This window comes from Andrographis paniculata, unplaced genomic scaffold (assembly GCF_009805555.1).
Source record: "Andrographis paniculata isolate CXL003 unplaced genomic scaffold, ASM980555v1 Contig66END, whole genome shotgun sequence".
NCBI classification, from domain to species: Eukaryota; Viridiplantae; Streptophyta; class Magnoliopsida; order Lamiales; family Acanthaceae; genus Andrographis; species Andrographis paniculata.
The window spans coordinates 5016471-5037156 of NW_026137602.1; the positions used below are offsets into that span (position 1 = coordinate 5016471).

The 20686-nt window shown below is 38.8% G+C and overlaps 4 protein-coding genes and 1 long non-coding RNA gene across 6 annotated transcripts; 2 read left to right on the top strand and 3 right to left on the bottom strand.

Annotated features, from left to right (window-relative positions):
• Positions 1-54: 54 nt before the first annotated feature.
• LOC127263041 (metal tolerance protein C4) lies at positions 55-5387 on the bottom strand. 2 transcript variants are annotated; one of them, XM_051291965.1, is made up of 13 exons: positions 4514-5387; positions 4313-4367; positions 3893-4025; positions 3703-3758; positions 3320-3434; positions 3138-3195; positions 2908-3026; positions 1669-1788; positions 1108-1209; positions 949-1021; positions 732-799; positions 473-533; positions 55-374 (listed from the first exon to the last, which is right to left on the bottom strand). In XM_051291965.1, the coding sequence occupies exons 1-13, from the start codon at positions 4752-4754 to the stop codon at positions 244-246; spliced, it is 1332 nt and encodes a 443-aa protein (XP_051147922.1). In that variant the 5' UTR covers positions 4755-5387; the 3' UTR covers positions 55-243. The 2 variants fall into 2 exon arrangements, with proteins under 2 accessions (XP_051147922.1, XP_051147923.1); XM_051291966.1 differs by having other exon boundaries at positions 3893-4021; positions 4514-4597.
• Positions 5388-5492: 105 nt separating this feature from the next.
• Positions 5493-12223, bottom strand: LOC127263040 (mannosyl-oligosaccharide 1,2-alpha-mannosidase MNS1). The gene is made up of 14 exons (XM_051291964.1): positions 11959-12223; positions 10916-10963; positions 10437-10628; positions 9916-10028; positions 8289-8354; positions 7950-8121; positions 7641-7730; positions 7281-7405; positions 7082-7147; positions 6835-6943; positions 6659-6757; positions 6467-6547; positions 6199-6369; positions 5493-6082 (listed from the first exon to the last, which is right to left on the bottom strand). The coding sequence occupies exons 1-14, from the start codon at positions 12109-12111 to the stop codon at positions 5849-5851; spliced, it is 1719 nt and encodes a 572-aa protein (XP_051147921.1). The 5' UTR covers positions 12112-12223; the 3' UTR covers positions 5493-5848.
• Positions 12224-13091: 868 nt separating this feature from the next.
• On the top strand, positions 13092-14562 carry LOC127262827 (trihelix transcription factor ASIL2-like). Its single transcript, XM_051291659.1, has one exon. The coding sequence runs from the start codon at positions 13341-13343 to the stop codon at positions 14535-14537; it is 1197 nt and encodes a 398-aa protein (XP_051147616.1). The 5' UTR covers positions 13092-13340; the 3' UTR covers positions 14538-14562.
• A 1008-nt stretch (positions 14563-15570) lies between these two features.
• LOC127262826 (7-dehydrocholesterol reductase) lies at positions 15571-20598 on the bottom strand. The gene is made up of 13 exons (XM_051291658.1): positions 20260-20598; positions 19626-19848; positions 19340-19395; positions 18916-19018; positions 18748-18813; positions 18424-18537; positions 18017-18143; positions 17810-17910; positions 16874-16999; positions 16657-16721; positions 16315-16396; positions 16150-16232; positions 15571-15931 (listed from the first exon to the last, which is right to left on the bottom strand). The coding sequence occupies exons 1-13, from the start codon at positions 20352-20354 to the stop codon at positions 15865-15867; spliced, it is 1308 nt and encodes a 435-aa protein (XP_051147615.1). The 5' UTR covers positions 20355-20598; the 3' UTR covers positions 15571-15864.
• Positions 19827-20459, top strand: LOC127262828 (uncharacterized). The gene is made up of 2 exons (XR_007841315.1): positions 19827-19949; positions 20196-20459. It is a non-coding gene; the product is annotated as an uncharacterized LOC127262828 (long non-coding RNA).
• Positions 20599-20686: the final 88 nt, after the last annotated feature.

Below are 20686 nucleotides of genomic sequence, written 5' to 3' on the forward strand. Positions count from 1 at the left end.
TAGACAAGACAAAGACAAGTTCAACAGCAAGAACAACTACCCCTTCCCCTCCCAAACACTAGTCTAAATTCTCCGCATACTGTCCTCAATTCATTCGTTTATTCATTCATTTGCTTTCAACCCTTTTGCATCATTCATCATGTAATAGCAATCAAGCCCCATTGGAGGCAGAGTCAATATATCAATACAATACCACCCCCCCAAATATACTCGTACTTAGCAAGCAACGACCCTGAGCAACAATCAAGATGACGAGGGGAGGGTGATAGGATTGTGAGCTTCAATATCCACATGTCTAATGCCTGGAACTATATCCTGAATCTCTTTCTCCAGCCGATCCACTTCACTTCCCAGTGCAGTCACCACTTCCTCACCTGTTACCACCATAAAGAAACTACAGGCTACATACCACAGCACACACAACAACAACTACTACTACTACTATCTTTTTATTTTACCAACAGTAACATACCATAATTGGACATGATCTTGAGCAACTCTGAATCATCTTTCTCCTTTGCAGCCTCCCGAAACTGTTTCATCTCATCAACATATTATGCATGCTCAAACAAGGAAGAAAAATGAAACATCAACCTTCATCAACTTTGTGTACTAATTTTTATTCATCCAAGCATGAAGATTAATTTAATATCAGTAATGCTTAAATGACCAAAAAGTTGGCTACACATATATCAAGTGCAGTCCAAAGAAACCGAGAACAATCTAATCACCTGTGTAGCCCACTCTTCTCTCCCTGTCCTGTTAAGATAATTCTGCACCAGCACCACACCATTGAAATCTACAACACAATATCATGATATAGATATATATCACCTTGATTATTTGAATCGAAATCTACAAAATGGGAGATCATATTAAATATTTATATCCAACAGCCTTGCAAAGTGAAAGCATTCCAATGCCCATATATATGAATCAAGGTATCACCTATCTCAGCTTTGAATCTAAAAAATCCGGGTCCAATCACTTCACTCTTGCAATCATATACAGAATCCACAACCTACAAAAGAATGTCACGCTTATTTGACTAGTATATCAATTTGTTATCAATTAGCAAAGGAGGGTCGAATATATGCATCACAGTACTGGGTCACTTTTTAGAAAGTTAAGCACTCTTTCCATATCATGATCATCAATTGCTCTGCCAATCAAAGCATGGCGGTTTCTCTGAATCAAAAATATTGCAACCTGCAATATATTATCCATTAATTAGGCTTAACCTGGCGAATAAGTTCACACTAAAAAATATATTCTTCACTGTATCAGCATGCATGAGGAAGTACAAGGCACTAAAATAGCGTGCTTTCTAGGTATCACCACCCAACCAAGCCTTCTTGATACTCATTATGAAATTTCAGACACTAAGTTAAAGATAAAACCAGGATGAAATGGCCGAACTGAAGTTTGATGAATCATAAAGATACTTGGAGAATGGAGACCACAACCAAAAAGGTGATGTAATGCTTTTGCTTGATTACATCATAGTTACTTTAAGTCGTCAAAGTGCAACCTTTCCATTATAAATAATCAGAATTTATATCTTGAAAACTTAAGATGTGAAAGCTGTTACCTTGAAGTAGAAAATTGGTTCCACATAACATTCTATGAAGTTTCACAATCAACAAAATCGATGTCTGTGCTACTTACCATTCCTAATAGGTTTCCAACAATAATTGAACCAATTGGATCATATATTGCGTTTCCTGTGTTGTTCACAGCTACCAATGATGCACCTGCAATGGCAAGGCCAGTGACAGCTGCACCGTCCTGCAATATCAACATGATTAGACATTCACTATGTTAGACATTGGGAGAGGGTGTTGGTTGAGCAGATCAATAAGCATAACTAACAATAATTTAACAAAATGAAAGAACCCAAGTTGGCACGGCCCAACCATCACAAGTATCTCTTATAAAAGAGTTGCAGATTCTTCCAAACGGAAGTGGACTTCCATTTTCAAATCATGGAACTAAATGGAAGACATTTTTTGTTGATGCATGCTAAGTATGAATGTTGCAGCTGCTAACAGTTTCAATTTCTTAGAAGCACTCAAGATATCATTCCAGAAAGGCCCAAGACATATATATATATCCTAACATTTTTGGACATTTTTTCCAATTGCATCAAGAATAAATGCATATTGCAAATAGCAGCGCACACCTTCGGAAAAAAATTATATCTAAATTCATGTTTGAAGAAAGAGAGTAATTCACTGGTGGTAAGAATATATATATAATTAATCCCCCAGCACATGCATTTGATTGGCAGTATCGTAACATTTTTAGAACATCCCCAATTGCATCAACAATAAATGCATATTGCAAATAGCAGCACACACCTTAGAAAAAAAAATATAATATCTAACTTCATGTTTGAAGAAAGAAAGTAATTCACTAGCGGTAAGATTTCTCCAAGCTTATATTGGCGGAATGCTTCAGATATTTTACTATTTATTTATTTATTTTGGTATGTCAGAATATATCCCTATTGTCTACTCCTTTTGGATTTCTCTGACACAACACAACAAACCAAATTCAAATCTCTGGTCCACTAATGCTTATTTGATCTCCATCAGTATACAAGACAGGTCAAAATGTTAACGAAGCACACTTACATATATAATCATCACCATCTATATCGTTACGCATTAAGCCAGATCAGCTATATGGATTGTATGTCATCAACTCATTATTTTGTTTGATCAACATAAACTATGCTCTATCCGATCCCCACAAAAAAACACTATGCTCAAAGTTTAAATGGAGAGGAGAGCATATGTAGCACTTGTCCCCCACTGTGTTTGATCAAGCACATGTACATATAAACACACGCTTAAAATTCATTAATTCAATCACTTTTAATCACCAATAAACACAAGATCCCACCTCTGTCATGACAGCTACGGCAGTTGGGTCATGACCACGCCAAACATAGTCTCTCACTTTCATTCCTTCTGCAGCAGCACCTTTTCTAACAGCACGAATAGCAACAACGAGGGAAATAGCTGGGAAAAGCTTCTGATCGTAAGATGATTTTGAAAATATCCCAAGGAATAGTAGAAATCTCCTTTATCTTAAAGTGAACAAAATAGTCTACTCATAACAATGTATTCTACCTTCAATAACAAATGAGCCACCAATCACTAGAGCAGCATACTCGATATGTTCAGGGGGCTGAAAGGAAATAAAAGACATTAATAATGCCCCATTAACATAGCATGGAAAATCTAATCTTATTTTGAGAATGCAGGTTGAAACACATTTCAGACATCCAAATTGAAGTTGAACACTCAACTACCTGAGAAGTCCACAAATTTTGAACACCATGAACAATAGTAGCACCAGAACCGAGGCAAAATATACCAACAGCAGAAATCAAAGACCAGACAAATCTCTCTTTGGAATAACCATATCTGAGATCAAAAACATCAACGGTGATATGATTCTGTTGAGAAACAAGTCTCAGAAGATGCTCATAAGAAATCTAAAAGTTTCCGGCTGATGGATGAACCTTGAAATCAGAAAACTGGAATATCACTATAGAAAAATAGTTACTGATAACTTGTATTATAAGGTTAAAGTGAGTTTTTTTAACACAAATGTGTTCCAGGAGAAAATACAAGGAGTACGTCAGTTATAAGTATAGTTAAAGATACAGATAGATACACAATGAAGACATACGGGTGAAGAGCATCTGGGGCACGCCGTGAGCTACTTAACCCATATGCAAGAAGAGCCTGTTACAAGGATAAGTAGATTCACAATTCACAATAATGGACAAATAAGAATTTATTGAATGAAGCTATGAAGTATTCCAAATAATGAGGATTGAAAAAAAAAAAAAAAAAAGAGGGGGGGGGGAGCGGGGGACCTGATTTGCAAAATCTGCAACAGAATGAATAACTTCAGCCAACATTACATGACTCGAGGTAGAAAACCACACCCCAAATTTGAGAGAGAAAACAAGAAAGTTGCACCAAAGTGCTGTTGTGACAGCTTTCTGGCTACATGAAATAAACAAACTTAAATATTGACTCATGAAAAAACATAATAATAATAAATAAACAAATAATGCATGGAGGTACATATTATGATTTAACATAAGTGGATGAATTTCTTGTGAAAAGAAGTTTGACGAGCTATAAACAATGATATAATAGAAAAGACCAGTTGAGTTGAATCGGCATGATGTCTCTATAGCATTAGTTGAATTCCAAATTAGTTTGCTTTTCTACGAAATTGAAGAAATAGAATATTAAAATAACTGAAAAGAGAAACGGTTTGTTTTTACCCATGATCCTCTACGTGAAGAATGTTGTGAATCTTTTTAGCTCTGGTGAGAAAAGCTGCAGATGGCAGCAGAGTGAATGTAAATATATATACACATATATATGTATGTATGTATATATGAATTGAAAAGAAAAGGGAAAGAGAGAGAGAGAGGTAACAGTTAATGAAGGCGTGAAAATTGTAGCGTAAGAGTGAGACTAACTTCTTCTGATGACGCAGCAGTGGGAGGCTAGGTTGGTAGAGGCAGTCGGCAGAGGAACAAGTGGAGATGAAAGGAAACGGGAGAAAGGAAGAGAGTGGGAGGAGTGATGGAGAAATGCGGTGTGGTGGTGGTGGTGGCGGCGGCGGTGATCGGGGGGGTGGATGATGGTGATAGTGGGAATGGAGAAGGGAAGTCTTCTGGGGCGGCGAAGGCGAGCGAGAAGGTGCGAAGTGGCCGGCATTTACACCCCAGTAGCTTACTAATTACGACGGACAGACAGACAGACAGAGACAGAAAGAAGGAAGGTGGGGAAGGGATGGGATGGGATGGAAGATACACACTGTACTATGCTGGCGAGGTGAAGTGAAGGGAGCTTAGAAGAATTGGAATTGGAATTGGAATTGGAATTGGACCCGGGTGGGTGGCTGGGTGATGTTATTAGGGTTTCGAATTTGATTCATGCACTGCCCCTTCTTTGGGTGTCACTCACTCTCAGGCTCTTTGACTGTCTCTCTCTGTGTCTCGCAGGCAGATTCATTCCCACTCCCACTCCCACTCCCACTCCCGGCAGCCCTTTTCTGATTCTGTTTCTGCTTCTTTCTTTCTTTCTGTCTGTCTGTCTGTCTGTTTGAGATTCGATTCGCTCTGCCCTCTTCTTCTTCCTCCATTCCCTCCCACTGTCTCCTTCCTTCCGTTTTGACAGATTCGCCCTCCCTTCCTCCGACTCAGCAGCAGCCGCAAGTCAGCATTCGTAAGTATGCAGATAATGGATCACGGTTTGGGACAAACAACCACCACTTCTGCCCTGCCCTGTCCAGTGCATCCCATAGAGAATCGTGTGTATTCTTAGGACAAGGGTGGCACCCATTATTATCATCATCACCCACCACCCAATATGATTGACATCTCTCTCCCTCTCCCTCTCCCTCTCCCTTTCTCTCTCTCTCTCTGCAATGCATGTGTGTATGTAAATAGTGAGTTGAACAAGAAAGAAACATTGCTGCCTGCCATTGAAGGGAGCATATCATCATTAGTCATTACATGTCTATCCTTCCTACCCTACCAGCCCCGAGAGGTACAGGTAAAAATGCAATCAAAACGGCTATTATTATTACTGTTACTATTACTATTACTATGCTCGCTCTCAGGGCGGGCGGGGAGGCTGGCTTATCACATCTCAGAAACCACCCCCACCGACTCTTCCCCTCTTCCTCTTCCTCTTCCCCGCTTGGTTTCTTCTACTTCCTATCCAGAGGATTAGTCTCGACCATGCAAATGCAATGCAATGCAGTTCAATTCAATTCAGTACAATACAAATATATCCCCAACACTTTCCTAGTCTTCATGAAACCTCCCCTCTTTCCTGGCCCTTGCTCGCATCTCCATTCGTTTTCCTTGCTTGGCTGCCTGCTCATCCCGTGTCACAATTTTGATTGGATGGGCTTCAGTGTTGAAGACCCACTCATCAAGCGGGATCACCGACGGAGGCGAGAATAGAAGGTACAGATATTTCAGCGTCTCTGCCAGAAAGAAGCTCTGCATCATGTTGTCTTTTACCCCAGTGTTCACCTGGGGAAGCAGAAGAAGATGATGGATCAATACTAACAGATGAAACCCAAATTAGCTTCACAGATGGGCATGTCCCACCCAAAAAAAACACAAAAAAAAAAACAAATACTGCTCACATCCTTCAGTCCAACGTATCCCGACTCTATTCGTGAATTCTTCTCAAATGCTTGAAAGATGTTCCATCCCCACTCTTGATACGTCTTGTTTCCGGTCAAACGCCAGAGGTAAAATAGTGACTCAACAGTCTCTGGCCTCAGAATGTTCCATGAGGTACCAACACTCATGTCCTGAATACAAAATTACCATCTGAGAAAACAACAAGGACCACGACCCCTAGCATAAGCTACTCCAATGAAGATTGAAAAGAGCAACCAGAATCCATACCTGCCCTTGATGAAAGAAGTAGTTCTCTCCGGCCAATTTTGTCGAAGTGGACTGGTAGAAGTTATAGCAGGTCCAAGCTAGCTGAAGAAGGGTTCATAAACATAGACTCATAGCCCTAATCCAATGAACTCTCGGCCTCACATGCATGTCAACACATGAAGGATTTCAACGACTAAAATTTGGGGTGCGTACCTCCTCAGCCAAAGATAACATACTTTTAGCTTCATCAGGACCATAACCACTAGCGCCCAATGCAATCATTCCTGGGGCAAAACATGCAAGTTCATCCATCTGCAAATATGTGAGATTTTTCAAAATCCCTCTAATTTATAACACTCTTCATTGCCCACATATAACAAACAAATCACCTTGTCTGTTAAAGTATTTCCGATTTTCTCACAGAGATAAGCAAAGGAAGACGGAGTACTTCTCCGCACCAAGCTTTGAAGACCTTTCATTGATGTCTCCCACATATCCCTGACGTTAAAACATGTAAATATTTGTAGCAGAAGGAGCGCATATGCACAATACAGAAGTGAATCTGAAATGTGATAAGAATGATAGTAAAGGCAGATGAATATTAATACCTTCACACATAGTATTCAAACATATTACCTATAATGCTTCACTGCAGTAGTTTTATTTCCTTGTATCCAGGTCTTGAGTAAGTACTCATAAAAGCTGATCATCAGTGTGTTGGAAGTAAATATTAGAAAACCCAATAATCACCCTAGGTTACCATGATGGCATCCACATTCCAAAGTGTTTATAAGATAGAAATTTAAACAAGTTAAAGAAAAGAAATGACAATGACCTGTCCCCCATGGCTCCAAAAGTTATGGTTGAATAAGATGTTGTCCCTCTATGCGGGTTAATATAAATGGGAAGTAAACCGTCAGGAGGAAATGTTTTATTAAACTCTAAAATGGTATTTTCCACCTGAAAGATCAAGATACAGAAATATGAAACTTGCTACAAGGGAAGACAAATCACATAAGCTTGTTGGTTATGAGAAATCACTCCATGAGTTCTTATCAGTCAACAATGATGTTCCAAATACAGATTGCATTTCATGGATATAGACCACTAATTTCACTTCAATGGGCGTAACTTCTGACTTGCTGCGGGACAATATATTTAATGCCTAGAAATGAAAATTAAATATTGTATATACCTTCTCCTGATATTTTGAATCTCCTGTCCTCTGGGAAAGAGCAATAAACTCCAGCTGCTCAGTGCCAGAATCTGCCAGAATGCTGTCACCCTGAACAGTACAACAGAGAAGATCGTCGTCAGTCACAAGCATGTAAAGAATGTTGAAATTTTGATTTGATGGCATTTCAGGAATCGGATATGACAAATAAATAAATGCCAGGACCAAGGGCACACACAATCACTAAGAAAATGAATGTGGCTTGAAAATATAAGGGAAGGATATATGTGTAGCATTCCCAGGTAAAGATATTGACAACTATCAGCTTACCCCCGTCCACCCAGGATTGTGTGGGTTCCTGTTGCTCAAGTTAATAATGTTATATGGGATGCCAGAAGGAGTATCCCATGCAGGCAGTAACCTGTCAGCAATATCTTTAGCCTTTTCAAGGAAAAGTGTATCTCCAGAGAGATCATATGCACTGAGTAGTCCTCCAACAACTCTGGATAGTCACAAGTTAACAAGAAATGAAAATGTATCAGTGTAGCCTCAAAAAGGTTTCCTTTCTTCCTTAGTGAGAAACAATGAAATGTATCAGAAAATTTTAATGTACATTGCCAACAAGAATATATAAGAAATTTAAAGGCTTATTAAACCTTATAAAGCAACCTTATGGTGGTCTCAAAAACGCTGGCTTCATAGTTCTTGTTAAAATCCAAGGAATGAGAAACCCATCTGCCATGAACAGTTTGTCGAGTGTCAAACAACAGTTTACAGAAATATCTACAAATTAAAGTTCTTCGATCACTTGTTACAAGATGCCTAAACTATGATAACCTACGAGTTAAGAAGTTTCAACAACTCTGATTTACCTAATTGCTCAACTTAACAAAGTTTCCAATGTTGCAAATGCATGATGTAAATTATGGCATCATAACAATAAGCAGGTGATGTTCTGCCATCTGTGAGATTTATTTATTATTACAAGATTGAAGAATTTAAAGAGCTGTGGAATTTCATTGTGGTTTCTAGGGTATGTTGAGGAATTTGGACATAAACTAGAAGTTCTCTCAATGTACTTAAGAACGTGCATTGTTGCATACAAATGGATGTCGCATGAGAGACTAGTAAAATTAGCATATTCACCACACAAAAAGTGGTGTCTGAATGTGTAAGAGCAAGATAGCTAAGGTTTCCAATGAGTGCAAAATATCTTCCAAGGTCCAACAAGCCCAGGTAGAATTTTAAGTTTAACACTCCAATTGATAGGAGTATCCACCACTTGGCAATTAAAAGTACCCATTTCACTTAACATGTCCAAAGCATATTTTCTTTGTGATATAACTATGTCATTGATGATTGCATCACCACAATGCCTAGAAAATACATCAATTTCCTGTATTCTTAATCTGAAGAAATCAAATCAAATTGTTTAAATGTCACTTGACTAGGCAGGACTAGTTGCATAATTACATGAAAAAATAATGTCATCCACATAAACCACTATATATACATTGCCTTCATATCCATGCTAAACTCCTAGATGTGAGTGAAATTTCCAAAGCAAGCATGAGATGCTCCGTGATTATTTGAAACCATAGAAAGACCTACAGAGGTTGGGTAAGTTGTCATCACGTACCTATTACCAAAGCATTATATCTAAGTGATTGCTACATACAGACTACTTCATTGAGATTGCCGTGAAGGCAGACAATTTTTTACAAGAAGTTGATACAAAGGCCAATGATGCAAGGCACAATGAATGAATATAAAGTACACAAACAGAAACAATCTTAGCAACCAGGTAAAAGGCATCATAACCCAGGTCATAAGATTGATTGTACTCTTTGAGCAATCCACAGCATCAGATCCAAAATCAACTGCAAACATTCAGTGCAACCACATGCAATTCTGCCTTGAGGTCATGGAAACAGCTCTGATTATTTATTAAAGATACCCTTTTCTATTTTTTTTAGGAGTGATTACTTAGCATACTAGTTACGATAGAGGTCTCATTAGTAAACCTACATCATAGATTATTCTCTGATTAGTTTTATTATATAAAGAGCATGAATAGGTCTTATATACAAGGAAAAATATAGAATACAATCTTAAACAGCAATTGATGTTACTTTTAACTAAAGTAGATACAGTATGGTGATTGCGTACCTAGGAGATTCATACTTTAAAATATGGATACCTCAACTTCAAATAAAGCAAATAAAAATGAAAAAAGATAGAATATAGAGTAAAGAAATCTAGCAATAGGCCATCAAGTGTACTACCCTAAACTTACTCTCTAGCCCTTTGGAACTGCTCTTCCAATCCCATTATGTACAGCGTATCCAGAGAATCAATTAAAGTTGCACCGAGTCCACCAAAGCTATCAACACCGTTCCTTGTTTGAGGCTAGGCACCAAAAATCCATAGCACTAGTTCATAGCCATCTTAACATATTCTCCTCACAACTTATTGTAAGATGAGTGCATGCATAGTAGAAAAAGCATATATAAATCCCTAAAATACTTGAGACAACAAGAAAATAAAAGGCAGCTGAAGTAATAAAGTTGAAAACTAATGATGGAATGCTGCAACATTTATGCCAGAAATTTTGAAAATAAAGTACAGTATAGATGTAGAAAATTATCCAAAATTATGTACTTTTTTCGTGGAAGTGAAAATTTCTCAATATTAAGGGCCAAAGAGTATATAGAAAAATTGACTGAGCCCAAACCCTCAAGCGAAGAGCCACAATTATCATTACCACCTATAACCAAAATCATATACATTTAAATCAATACAAATTAAAAATGTAACCTGAAGTTCGTCATGGCCCCAAGCATATTTCTCATATGAACTCCACGCATGAATCATAGCATCTTTAACTTTCTCTCTTCGTTGAATATCAATTGGATCATCAGATATATCCGCATTCCTATTTCCATCATTACCTTTGTGGATTAAATTAGTCTTTACTGACCCTTTCTGCTCAAACTTTATCCCTTCAAGCTGAAAATATTAAACCAAGTTTTCAGAATCACACACAAAAAGCAGTTTTATGGTGAAAAAAGTTTAAATAGTCCAAAAGAACCAAAAAACATAGGCATTTATAAAAATTAGGACTTTGTTATGGGGAACAGAGACATAGTATCAACATGTACTTTTAATTTAAACACAACTGTAAACATAATGAACAAAATGTAAAAAGTGAAGTAGATGATCAAGTTTTTGAAATGGAAAGTAGCAACATTCCACAGTAAGAAGATGAAACTAAAAAAAAAAAATTGAAATCTCACCATATTTTGCAACCGACTAACTTCATCCTGGAGTTTCGACACCTCCTCCTGCATAATAGTATAATGATTTGTCGATATCAATAATAGTGTGAATTGTTCTTAGAAAAAAAAAATGATAACTATGATATCTACTCTTAAACCTACATAAGAATGATGATATATAATATCTATAATACATGGATCGTCATTCACGATAATCGCATTGTAGACTGTGTTTTCCTTGCTAGCAAGCGCCCATCAGTTAAACCATGACTAGCTTTACTATAATTTCAATCCGTTATGTGGGGTACATGTAAAACACAACAAGCAGCTTCACAATAGACAGCACATAAACAGTCATTTAGGCCTATTGCTTTGGTTGGACAACTCTTGCTAATAATATTTTATGTTTTAAGGCCACAATTTCGCTTGGCTCATCTAGGAAAGTATAGGGTCTGTTTATTACATTGGTTAATATAATCTTCATGTTAGATTATAGTATCCGAACGTAGTAAGGACATCTTAAACATTTACACAAGTTAATGTATGATAAACTATATAGCAAAAAATAATTTGCATCTATTCAAGGGCAAACAGCTATGTCCAGAGTTTATGCTAGAAGCGAGTCTAGACAGGAGTTACGTGAAAATCTTAAAACCTGTATGCTTTCCACGAAAGAAACTCTACACGGTGGAAATACATAGCTCGGCATTCCCACCCGCTTCATTAAATAGAGGTGCTTGTTTCCATTAACGGAGTGGCAAGGCCAATTTTCGAAAATAGAGTTCATTAATCTAGTTTGGTTATCCACAACAAGAAGAATCCAAACTTTCCAAGTAACTACCACCACAATCAGCACTCAAATTGAAATAATTAAAAGAAAAGGACCAGAGGAAAGCCGAAACAATCAAAGTAAGGCAAAAATCTACCGAAATATCTCCAGATCGCATTTTTTGGTACACTAATAGTCACAGAAAAAGAGCAAAATTAAGATCTGCGTTCCTCCAACTCCGAACGATAAACAAAATCATCATGATTGTGTTAAAGAATCAAACAAAATGCACCTGGTGTTCCCGAACTAAAGTCTGGCGATCCCAAAAGACAAGAGTTGCACAGACAAATAATATGAGAAGTAAAGCTAAACGCTTCGGCCTCTTCAAGTAATAGGCAGGGTTAACGTATCTCCACCGGGTGGACGACGATCTGCTCCTTGCCATTGGGCACGGATTGAGGTTGAGGTTGGCTGGTGGGATTAGGGAAGGAGGGCGGAGACGATCTGTTAGAAAAATGGAATCGAATTGAGAGAAAATCCTAAGAAAATAAAATAAAAATAATAGTAGTAATAATAATAATACTGTTACCAATCTAATATATATAATAGTAATAGTTTATATATTTCTTCTCTTATGACCTAAGACTAATCTTCATCGATTAAAAAGAAAAAAAAAAAGACAAAGACGAAAGGAAAAATCTCGGCTTGATCTCTCCCATGCATGTAACATTTACCATTCAATAATACTTAATAATTAGTAATTTTATTTAATTTTATAATTATTTTTATTAATATATTTTTGAATTACTTACTTATTAGTTATAAAATACCTGAAACATTTTAATGTTTCAACTTTATACTTATTATTGATAGACTCCCAATTATTAACAAATAAATAACAATTAAATTGTTAGGTGAGTGAGACGTCATCTGTTATGATATTAAAATCTTAAGTCTCTTGTGTTATTTATGTAGATAAATTACATTCCCATACAATTTAAATTGGCATGCAGATATTTGCTCCATCAAACAGGCTTACGTTATGATTGAATAGATCCACTTCTAGCTAAACAAATGGTGAATTTTTCTCTTATTGAGGATTCTATGGCCTTCAAAGTCAGCATTTTTATCCAAAAATCTAATTAATTTTATGCAAAGATTAATAAAATAAAAAAGTTAATTAAATTAATTTCGATGTATACTAATTTTTTTTTTTTTTCCTATTCAATTAATTAAGACGATACCGATACCAGGTAAATATGTCTGTATGTTCGTTAACGGTTAACCCATTCCACATTCCAATAGCCAAGGGAGGCCGGCGTGCCTGCCTGAGCCAGCCCTGCGTCTCGGACTTTGCCGTCCCTGCCTGCCTGGCTGGCTCGTAATTCATAAATAAATAAATAAAATACTTATAGCAATAGCAATAATAATAATAATAAATGAATCTGAATGGGAACGGGGATGGGATGGGATCATTGTTGTCCAACTCCATCATATTCCTAAAACGGCGTCGTCCGCACCGCCCCCTATCCTCGTCGCCGTCGCCGTCGCCGTCCCCGTCCCCGTCGCCTCCTCCCCCTGCCTGCCTACGCTCCACCTAACCAAAATTCTCTCCCTAGATCTCGAACGAGCGAACGAGCGAACGAACGAACGAACGCTAGATCTAACCTCTCCATGGACGACGACGACGAAATCCGGTCCCACAATTCTCCCTCTCCTCCCAACGGCAGGATCACCGTCACCGTTGCTGCCGCCCCGCCCCCTTCTTCCAACTCCCTCACTCTAGCTCTTCCGATTCAGCACCACAAAGCCTCCTCTGGCTCTGGCTCCGGCTCCGGCTCCGGCTCCCGAGAGGATTGCTGGAGCGAAGGCGCCACCGCTGTCTTGATCGACGCTTGGGGTGAACGGTACTTGGAGCTCAGCCGGGGAAATCTCAAGCAGAAGCACTGGAAAGAAGTTGCTGACATCGTCAGCTCTCGCGAGGATTACTCCAAAACCCCCAAAACCGACATCCAGTGCAAAAATCGAATCGACACCGTCAAGAAAAAGTACAAGGTTGAGAAGGCCAAGGTTGCATCTGGTGGCGGGCCCAGTACCTGGAAGTTTTTCGACAAGCTCGATGAATTGATCGGCCCTTCCGCTAAGATAAGCTCTTCTTCCACCCCGCCTATCGATTCTATTACTATTAGTAGTAGTAGTATGTATCCCAGGGCGGTGGTCCCTATGGGGATTCCTGTCGGGCTTAGGTCTTCCTCCGCCCCGCCGGAGAGGCTGCAACAGCCCCAGAAGCCCAACAACCACCGGAAACGCAACCTTGCCGACTCTGACGGGGAGTCTGAACCAGATAATTCTGCCGATTCCTCTGATGGTTTGCCTCCGGAAAACTACAAGAGACCAATGATTGAGAGGGAAGCCCGGGCGGTGAATAAAGCAGCTGCTGTGGTGAGGCTGAAAAGAGCAGGTGATGGAGGCGGAGGCGGAGGAGGAAATGTTAAGGAGGAGAGCAACTGGAGGAATTCCATGAGGGAGCTGACTTGTGCGATCTTGAAATTTGGTGAGGTGTATGAGCAAGCCGAGACTGCAAAGCTGCAACAGTTGGTGGAGATAGAGAAGCAGAGGATGAAGTTTGCCAAGGAACTGGAGCTGCAGAGGATGCAGTACTTCATGAAGACGCAGCTCGAGCTTTCGCAGCTGAAGAATGGGAGGAGGAGGAGGCATGGGAGTGACAATAACCATCACCAGATCAACAATGACAATGATGCCGCTGCCGCTGCCACCAAGGATGATGATAATAACAACCACCGCAACAAAAACAACACCACCACCACCAACAACAATAACAATCACAATAATAGTGATAGCAGTGCTTGAGAGTGTAATGTGTATCAAGAAATAGGTTATAATTGTAGATGTAGAATTGGCTATTTAGTAGGGTTAAAGTGTGACCCCCTTGTTGTTGTTGAGGAGGAGGAGGAGGAGTTATTGGAATCCAGATTTCCTAGTAGGTAAGTCGTTTCATTTATCTGTGGAATGTCCATGAAATAAACCCTCTGCTTAGATCTTCAGTCACTGAATGGGTTAGGTCAACGCCAACAGCAAGGTCGAGTCTTGTGCATATTTTTCTGTCAGTTCTTTTTTTTTTTGGTTAACGTTAATGCACAATTTCCTTGAGAAGCTTCCGTAAGTTTTCCTGTCTATTGATAATTTTTAAATGGTCATTTACTGTATTGGGATCAGGTTTGCTATTGCAAAAAAATGTAAATGAGTAGTTGATGCTTGTGATTATCAGATTCTGCCCGGTCCGGGTACAGCTGAGCTGCATAGCAGTGTCAGTGTGGCTGGCTGTTCTCATATTCTCTTTGAGCTGCATATGCATAAAAGTTTGTCCCTGTCAATTTGGTGTGTGAAAATGTGGAGTGTCTGCGGGGGGGCTATATTTATGTTATCAGGAACTTCCAAGTATGTTTTGATAGGAACATTTTTTCTTTTCTTGGTTTGCATCATCTATCTATCTATCTGCATTAGGATGAAATGCTTCAACAAAAGCATCATGAATGTTTGACCTGATTGACATTTATTTTTGGGGTTATTGCAATGTCAGTAGGAAAAGAATGGGTGCTGTTGGACCAGTGGGAGAATCATTGCCTGTTTGTTTCTCGTGGGCTAATTCTACAGCTTCAGAACACCTGCCTTTACGTTTGTTGGTTGCCTGGCCTGACCCTCAGACCAGACTATTAGTCAACGTTGGCTTAGTGGAGGGAGATGAGTTTCAATGGGCAGCATTGCTGGTTGTGTTGTGTTGTGGATTTGGATTTGGATTTTAAGTTCACCCCATAAAATTTTAAAGACTCGCTCTGATCCCGCTTGTCATTTGAGTGCAGTAGAAGAAGACCACAAGATAAAGTGATAAAACATTGCAGCTGGTGTCCTGTACCGAAGCTTTCTTAAACCAAGCACAAGGACTGACTGACTAATTAAGTGTCTGTCTGAACGTTTGGACATGCACTACTGGTATCAAAACACCGCTAAATAGCAAAACAATTTCAGAGGCAGACAGGGCACCCGCTGGTGGTGGTGACTTGACTGGGCCAGATATGAGATACGACCATTATTAGCATTACATAATACAGTACATTCAACCCCAACAGAAAAACAGGACACTGATACCCAGCAGCAGCAGCAGCGGCGGGGGGTCAGGTCAGTATACACCAGGTACGATCTTGAATGGAACCTTGTCGCAATAGGATTTCCAATACCTGCCATACCTGCCAGCCACCATTTATTTGGGTTGGGTCAGGTCAAGTCACAGCTGCTCTTAGGATAATAAGCATTTTGTTCTTCAATGACACAAGACCCGACTATTATTCTATTTTGCACGTATGATACTGAGGACAGCGTTGGTAGTTGTGTAAGCCAGTATTCTAAGCTTGCTGGAAATGCAAACTCTATAACACAAATGTAATCAGTGTGTAAGTGTACTCACTTTGATTTGCATCGATCATCGTCCCTTTTAGCTCGATCAAAAAGAAGAATTGTAAGGAACACCACATAGAAGTAAGGCAGAAACTGCAAAAGTAAAACAGAAAACAAAAGTCATTAGAAAGGATTTTCCAAAACATGGAACAACCTATGTTTCTTAATAGTTTACATGGTTAAACAGAGCCGGTAGAGTCCAGAAGAAAGCTCCTAGGATCTCCGGCACATAATGGAAGTGCCGTGCTAAGCCCCACCTGTATAAACCACCAACATTGTTCAGTCATGATCTTATTTATGGTTTCAGATTTCATTTTCTCATATGCTACATTCAACCATACTTGCATTGTCCACCTGCACAGCAACGACTACTACTGCCAATTTTAAACCTAATGACTTAGTGGCGCAGTGCACTCTCGATCAACTTTGCAAATTTCAGACAGCCTAGTCTGCCGGGACTCCTTTTTTTTTTTTTTTTAGGCATGAATATATTATATGAAGTCTGATTGTTACTTACCATCCGGATGTCAATAAAAGGCTGGTTTTGGTCTCTCCAGCAGTGGTTGTGTATGAAGCAACAATCTATGAAATAGGTTAGTTAATTAGTCTTCTGCCAATGGGCTAAAAAGTGACACAAAAATATGATGGCAATAACAATCCCAGATAGCATCATAAAGCAACTAAGCAAATCTGGCACTCAGTCAGCCAAAGTACCACTATAGGTACGAATGTACCTTGGAAGGAGCTTTTCCCCAAACCAGGCACTTGCCATTTGTTCTGCGAAATTCTTGCCTCTGCCTGTCACAGTCATAGTTTACATATATGCATAGAATGCCTGCTACAAGAATATAGAGACCAAGCTGCACGACCGGATAGGATAATCAATGAGATGTTAGATACATAAAAGTCCGGTACAAGGATTAATGCATGCTCTTAATTTCTCATTTATCATCTAAACACATTATTCCAAAAATTTATCAGTGTATTTATACTATGCCAAAGAGAACTTTATTGATCCTTTTCAGTTTAGTCAAGGATCAAAAATTGCTTTTCCATTTTGAATATGCAAAACAACAGATAGCATGGGCCGGGTGATTACTCTTATGGTTACTTTAGGTTCATTCACTTTGTATTTTTGGATTTTTTTATGTTAGGTATAGGGAATTGTTTGCACAGTCAAACTTAGATCAGAATTTTTTACTTTGGCAAGTATAGTGTACATCTATTAAAATCACTGAAGAAAATCTGAAAGATAAAAATATTTATTTAATTGTGCTATGGGGTGCTAATTAACTTAAAAGTCTGTTTCTTTGGGGAATTTTCTAGGTTTTTCACTATTAGGTCCCTAATAAAAATGTGCTATTTTCTCTCATAAAGTATACATTAAATTACTAGTTAAACCAAAATTCAAACCTAAAATCCAAATCCAAACATTAAAAGGAACACACCCATGACCAGGGTAGCCAAATCGGAAACAGGAAGTCAGTGAAAGGAGATTAAAATTTTTCAGTCAATACCAGTTCCTGGGATCTGATAATTTGAAAACAATAAGCTTTTAATTACCAAGTAGATCCGATCTCAACTAAAATGACAAAAAAAAAAAGAGGTACAGAAGTCATATTTTAATAATGGTCACGTTGAAGATTCCTTTAGGGATGTGGTTGAGATACCTGAACTCCAAGGGTCACAGGGTGATTGACAAGGTACATGCCAGGAGATGTATATACAGATGGGACCCAGACCAAGCATCCCCAACAAATGTAGAAACCAGCTGCAAACGTATTAATAAGTTTCTGAAAGGAAAAAACTAACCAGAAGACAACTTTCTGGAAGCACATTCTATTATGACCAGAGGTAAAATAGAAAAACAATCAGACCTCGGTCGTGAGCTATATCCATTGTGTTCCAATATCCAGCTTCCCACCAAAAGAACTTTGTCACATATACCAACATTATTATAGTATTAACCAACATGGAATCGGCAATCTTTCCATTAGTTTCGTACTGCAGGAAAACAAAACTTAGGGTTCATAAGTCAGTGTGCTTCAAACAACAAAAGTAGCACAAGGTCCACAGACCAAGGAACAGTGCATGTAAGGTAAGTTATATTGCTAATACTGAGACACCAACAAAATCTGATCCATCCTATGCCATGATTGCCCCCAGTATTTCAGAGATGTATCAACTGGCATTTTATGCCAAAAAACTTTTGACAAACAAGGAAGAGAGAGATGCAACTCTACAATATTGGGAAAATGTAATCAGAATCTGTAACAGTATTTACCTGCTTTATGCAATAAGTCACAGCAAGAACAGCCCAGGACATCATCCCAAATCTGCAGTTTGTAAAAACTTTGATATCAAAGTTCTTACCAATACGTGGATACAACTCCATTCCCTGCCAAAAAAGGAGCATGAAATCTTCTAACCTGATATTGTCACATGTGTGTTCTACATATTTGAAATCAACATCCTTAATAAATTATCTGAAACACTCTAACTATGTTCTAGTCAATCTTCTATTTTGAAGCCATACATCAACAAATGACATAGCTAATTTCCCAAGGTGAAAGAAACATTGCAATATTGAAGGTAGCTATATTCTCACCCAATAAAAATCTATAATTATGTTTCCTGATGAACCAGAATCAGTTGAAGATGGTGCAAGATGACCCTTGAATAGATACACAAGAGTGTCAGACATTAAAAAAAAAATGTAGATGCGCAAGTAGCAGATGAAAGGCATATTTAAATCAATATGGCCATAAAGACTTGCCTTGACATACAAAAAAATGCAAAAGATAAAGCTTCCAAAAATAAGTGCCGAAAAAATCTCCCCCAAATGATCATAAACTATTGTGGGGTTGAAAACCTCAAACCTGAAAACAGTAAAGAGAAAGGGAGGGGGGTGAGAATTAGTACTAAAGAGTAAATGAAATACAGAAAATACTGTAGTAAACATAACATGAATAACCCTAAGCTCATGAAACGTAGCAGAAAACATTAGCTGAACTCAGATTTACCAAAATGTAGCAATAAACAGTGTACTTATCTGCTATTTTACACATGAGCTAGACCTTCATATCAGCATCTTTTAAGAAAATAGGAATACTAATGGCCATTATTCCCTACTCACCATTTATAATGCTTAAGAAATTCAATGTACAATCACTTTCAGATTCTTGGGAGAATAGACTTACCACCAAAGACCAAGATATGTGATCAATGTTACTGAATACGCTAAAATACCGTTAGCCTGCAAGAAACGGAGATGGAGAAAGCCTGTGAGAATGTTAAAGTAAGCTTTTTTTTTTTTTTTTTTTTTTTTTTGGATTTTCAAAAGATCCTACTTATAGTTTCGGCTATATAGGATAAAGGCATCCAAAATTGGCATGGAAAGGCGTTAACAGGATACAAACACCTACTTTTTTTCATTCGCTTCTGTAACCAAGTGATAAAGAAGCATTCGATAGGCTAAATAAATACCTTGTAGACAGGCCTGTTTCCAGAAGGCGACAGAGGGCCTTCAACTCTTTTCCCGGGTAGCAAAAGCAGAAGCGCCGCCTCAAATGCTGCATAACAAGCGATGATCTTCCATGCTGTTGCCGTGGGTTTTGGCCAGATATTAATGAATCCCTGCAGACCATCCTGCCGCAGGTAATGCCATGTTTGCAAGACAGAGCCATCGGCGTGTACCATGGTGTACCATCTACATGCAGTTCCAATCCATCACATATTAACGAATCTCATAGTGCGGCAAGAAGAGAATAATAATATTGGCGACAGAAAATACAGTTCATCAATCATCAGGTAAAGTTATAATGCATGAATGTGCTGTGCTGTGCTGTGCTATGCTGTGCTAATATCATAAGCGGGCATCATGGGTGGCATTATGTGGATTGGTTGAGATTAGAGGCAGGAAGCATTTTAAATCATGAAAAAAAAAAAAAAAAAAAAGGCATGAACCACAAGGAAAGCAGTTGATATTCAAATTCAGCACAGATCAGATCCGGCGCAGTAGACATGAAATCTATCACTAATTTATTTCCGTTATAGGGCAGGGGAGAGCACAGAATAAGACAGGCAATTGCATCATAGAAGAAGAGGTGATAGATCTCACAGGAGAATGACAAATGGAGGGCAGAGAGAGAGGAGGGAGAGCATGGAGGCGTATGTGAGCAAGGGTGAATGCACCATCTTCGATTCAGACCCCATGTCTTGATGGTGCTGATGACGACGCCGATTTCTCCTTCCCTCCTGCCTGCCTGCTTTTTTCTTTCTTTCTTTCTATCTTTCTCGATCGATCTGTGAGCGAGGGCGGGGCGGCGCGGGGCGGCTGAGAACTGAGAAGTCAAGCAAGCAAGCAAGCAGCAAAGGCGGAGGGAGGGACGCGCAGGAATGGAATTGGATGGAGCAGCAGAGCCAGAGAGAGCAGTCACCCCGATTAATAATTTATCAGTATGTAATAGTATAATATAATATAATAATAGTACTATAAAATATTAACGACAACAATAAAAGTTAGAAGCAAAATCATAGTTTGAGAT

What these genes read in the sequence shown, in the direction of transcription:
- LOC127263041 (XM_051291965.1), bottom strand. Translation starts at nt 4,754, where the DNA reads ATGCCGGCCACTTCGCACCTTCTCGCTCGCCTTCGCCGCCCCAGAAGA. An exon ending in AAAATTTGTGGACTTCTCAG is followed by an intron (nt 3,196 to 3,319) that starts GTAGTTGAGTGT and finishes ATTTCCTTTCAG; the next exon opens with CCCCCTGAACATATCGAGTA. An exon ending in TAGATTCAAAGCTGAGATAG is followed by an intron (nt 800 to 948) that starts GTGATACCTTGA and finishes ATTGTGTTGTAG; the next exon opens with ATTTCAATGGTGTGGTGCTG.
- LOC127263040 (XM_051291964.1), bottom strand. Translation starts at nt 12,111, where the DNA reads ATGGCAAGGAGCAGATCGTCGTCCACCCGGTGGAGATACGTTAACCCT. An exon ending in TTAGTCGGTTGCAAAATATG is followed by an intron (nt 10,629 to 10,915) that starts GTGAGATTTCAA and finishes TAATATTTTCAG; the next exon opens with CTTGAAGGGATAAAGTTTGA. An exon ending in GTTTTTGAGACCACCATAAG is followed by an intron (nt 8,122 to 8,288) that starts GTTGCTTTATAA and finishes GTGACTATCCAG; the next exon opens with AGTTGTTGGAGGACTACTCA.
- LOC127262827 (XM_051291659.1), top strand. Translation starts at nt 13,341, where the DNA reads ATGGACGACGACGACGAAATCCGGTCCCACAATTCTCCCTCTCCTCCC.
- LOC127262826 (XM_051291658.1), bottom strand. Translation starts at nt 20,354, where the DNA reads ATGGGGTCTGAATCGAAGATGGTGCATTCACCCTTGCTCACATACGCC. An exon ending in TAATTATAGATTTTTATTGG is followed by an intron (nt 18,538 to 18,747) that starts GTGAGAATATAG and finishes CTTTTTTGGCAG; the next exon opens with GGAATGGAGTTGTATCCACG. An exon ending in CTTTTATTGACATCCGGATG is followed by an intron (nt 16,397 to 16,656) that starts GTAAGTAACAAT and finishes TGGTTTATACAG; the next exon opens with GTGGGGCTTAGCACGGCACT.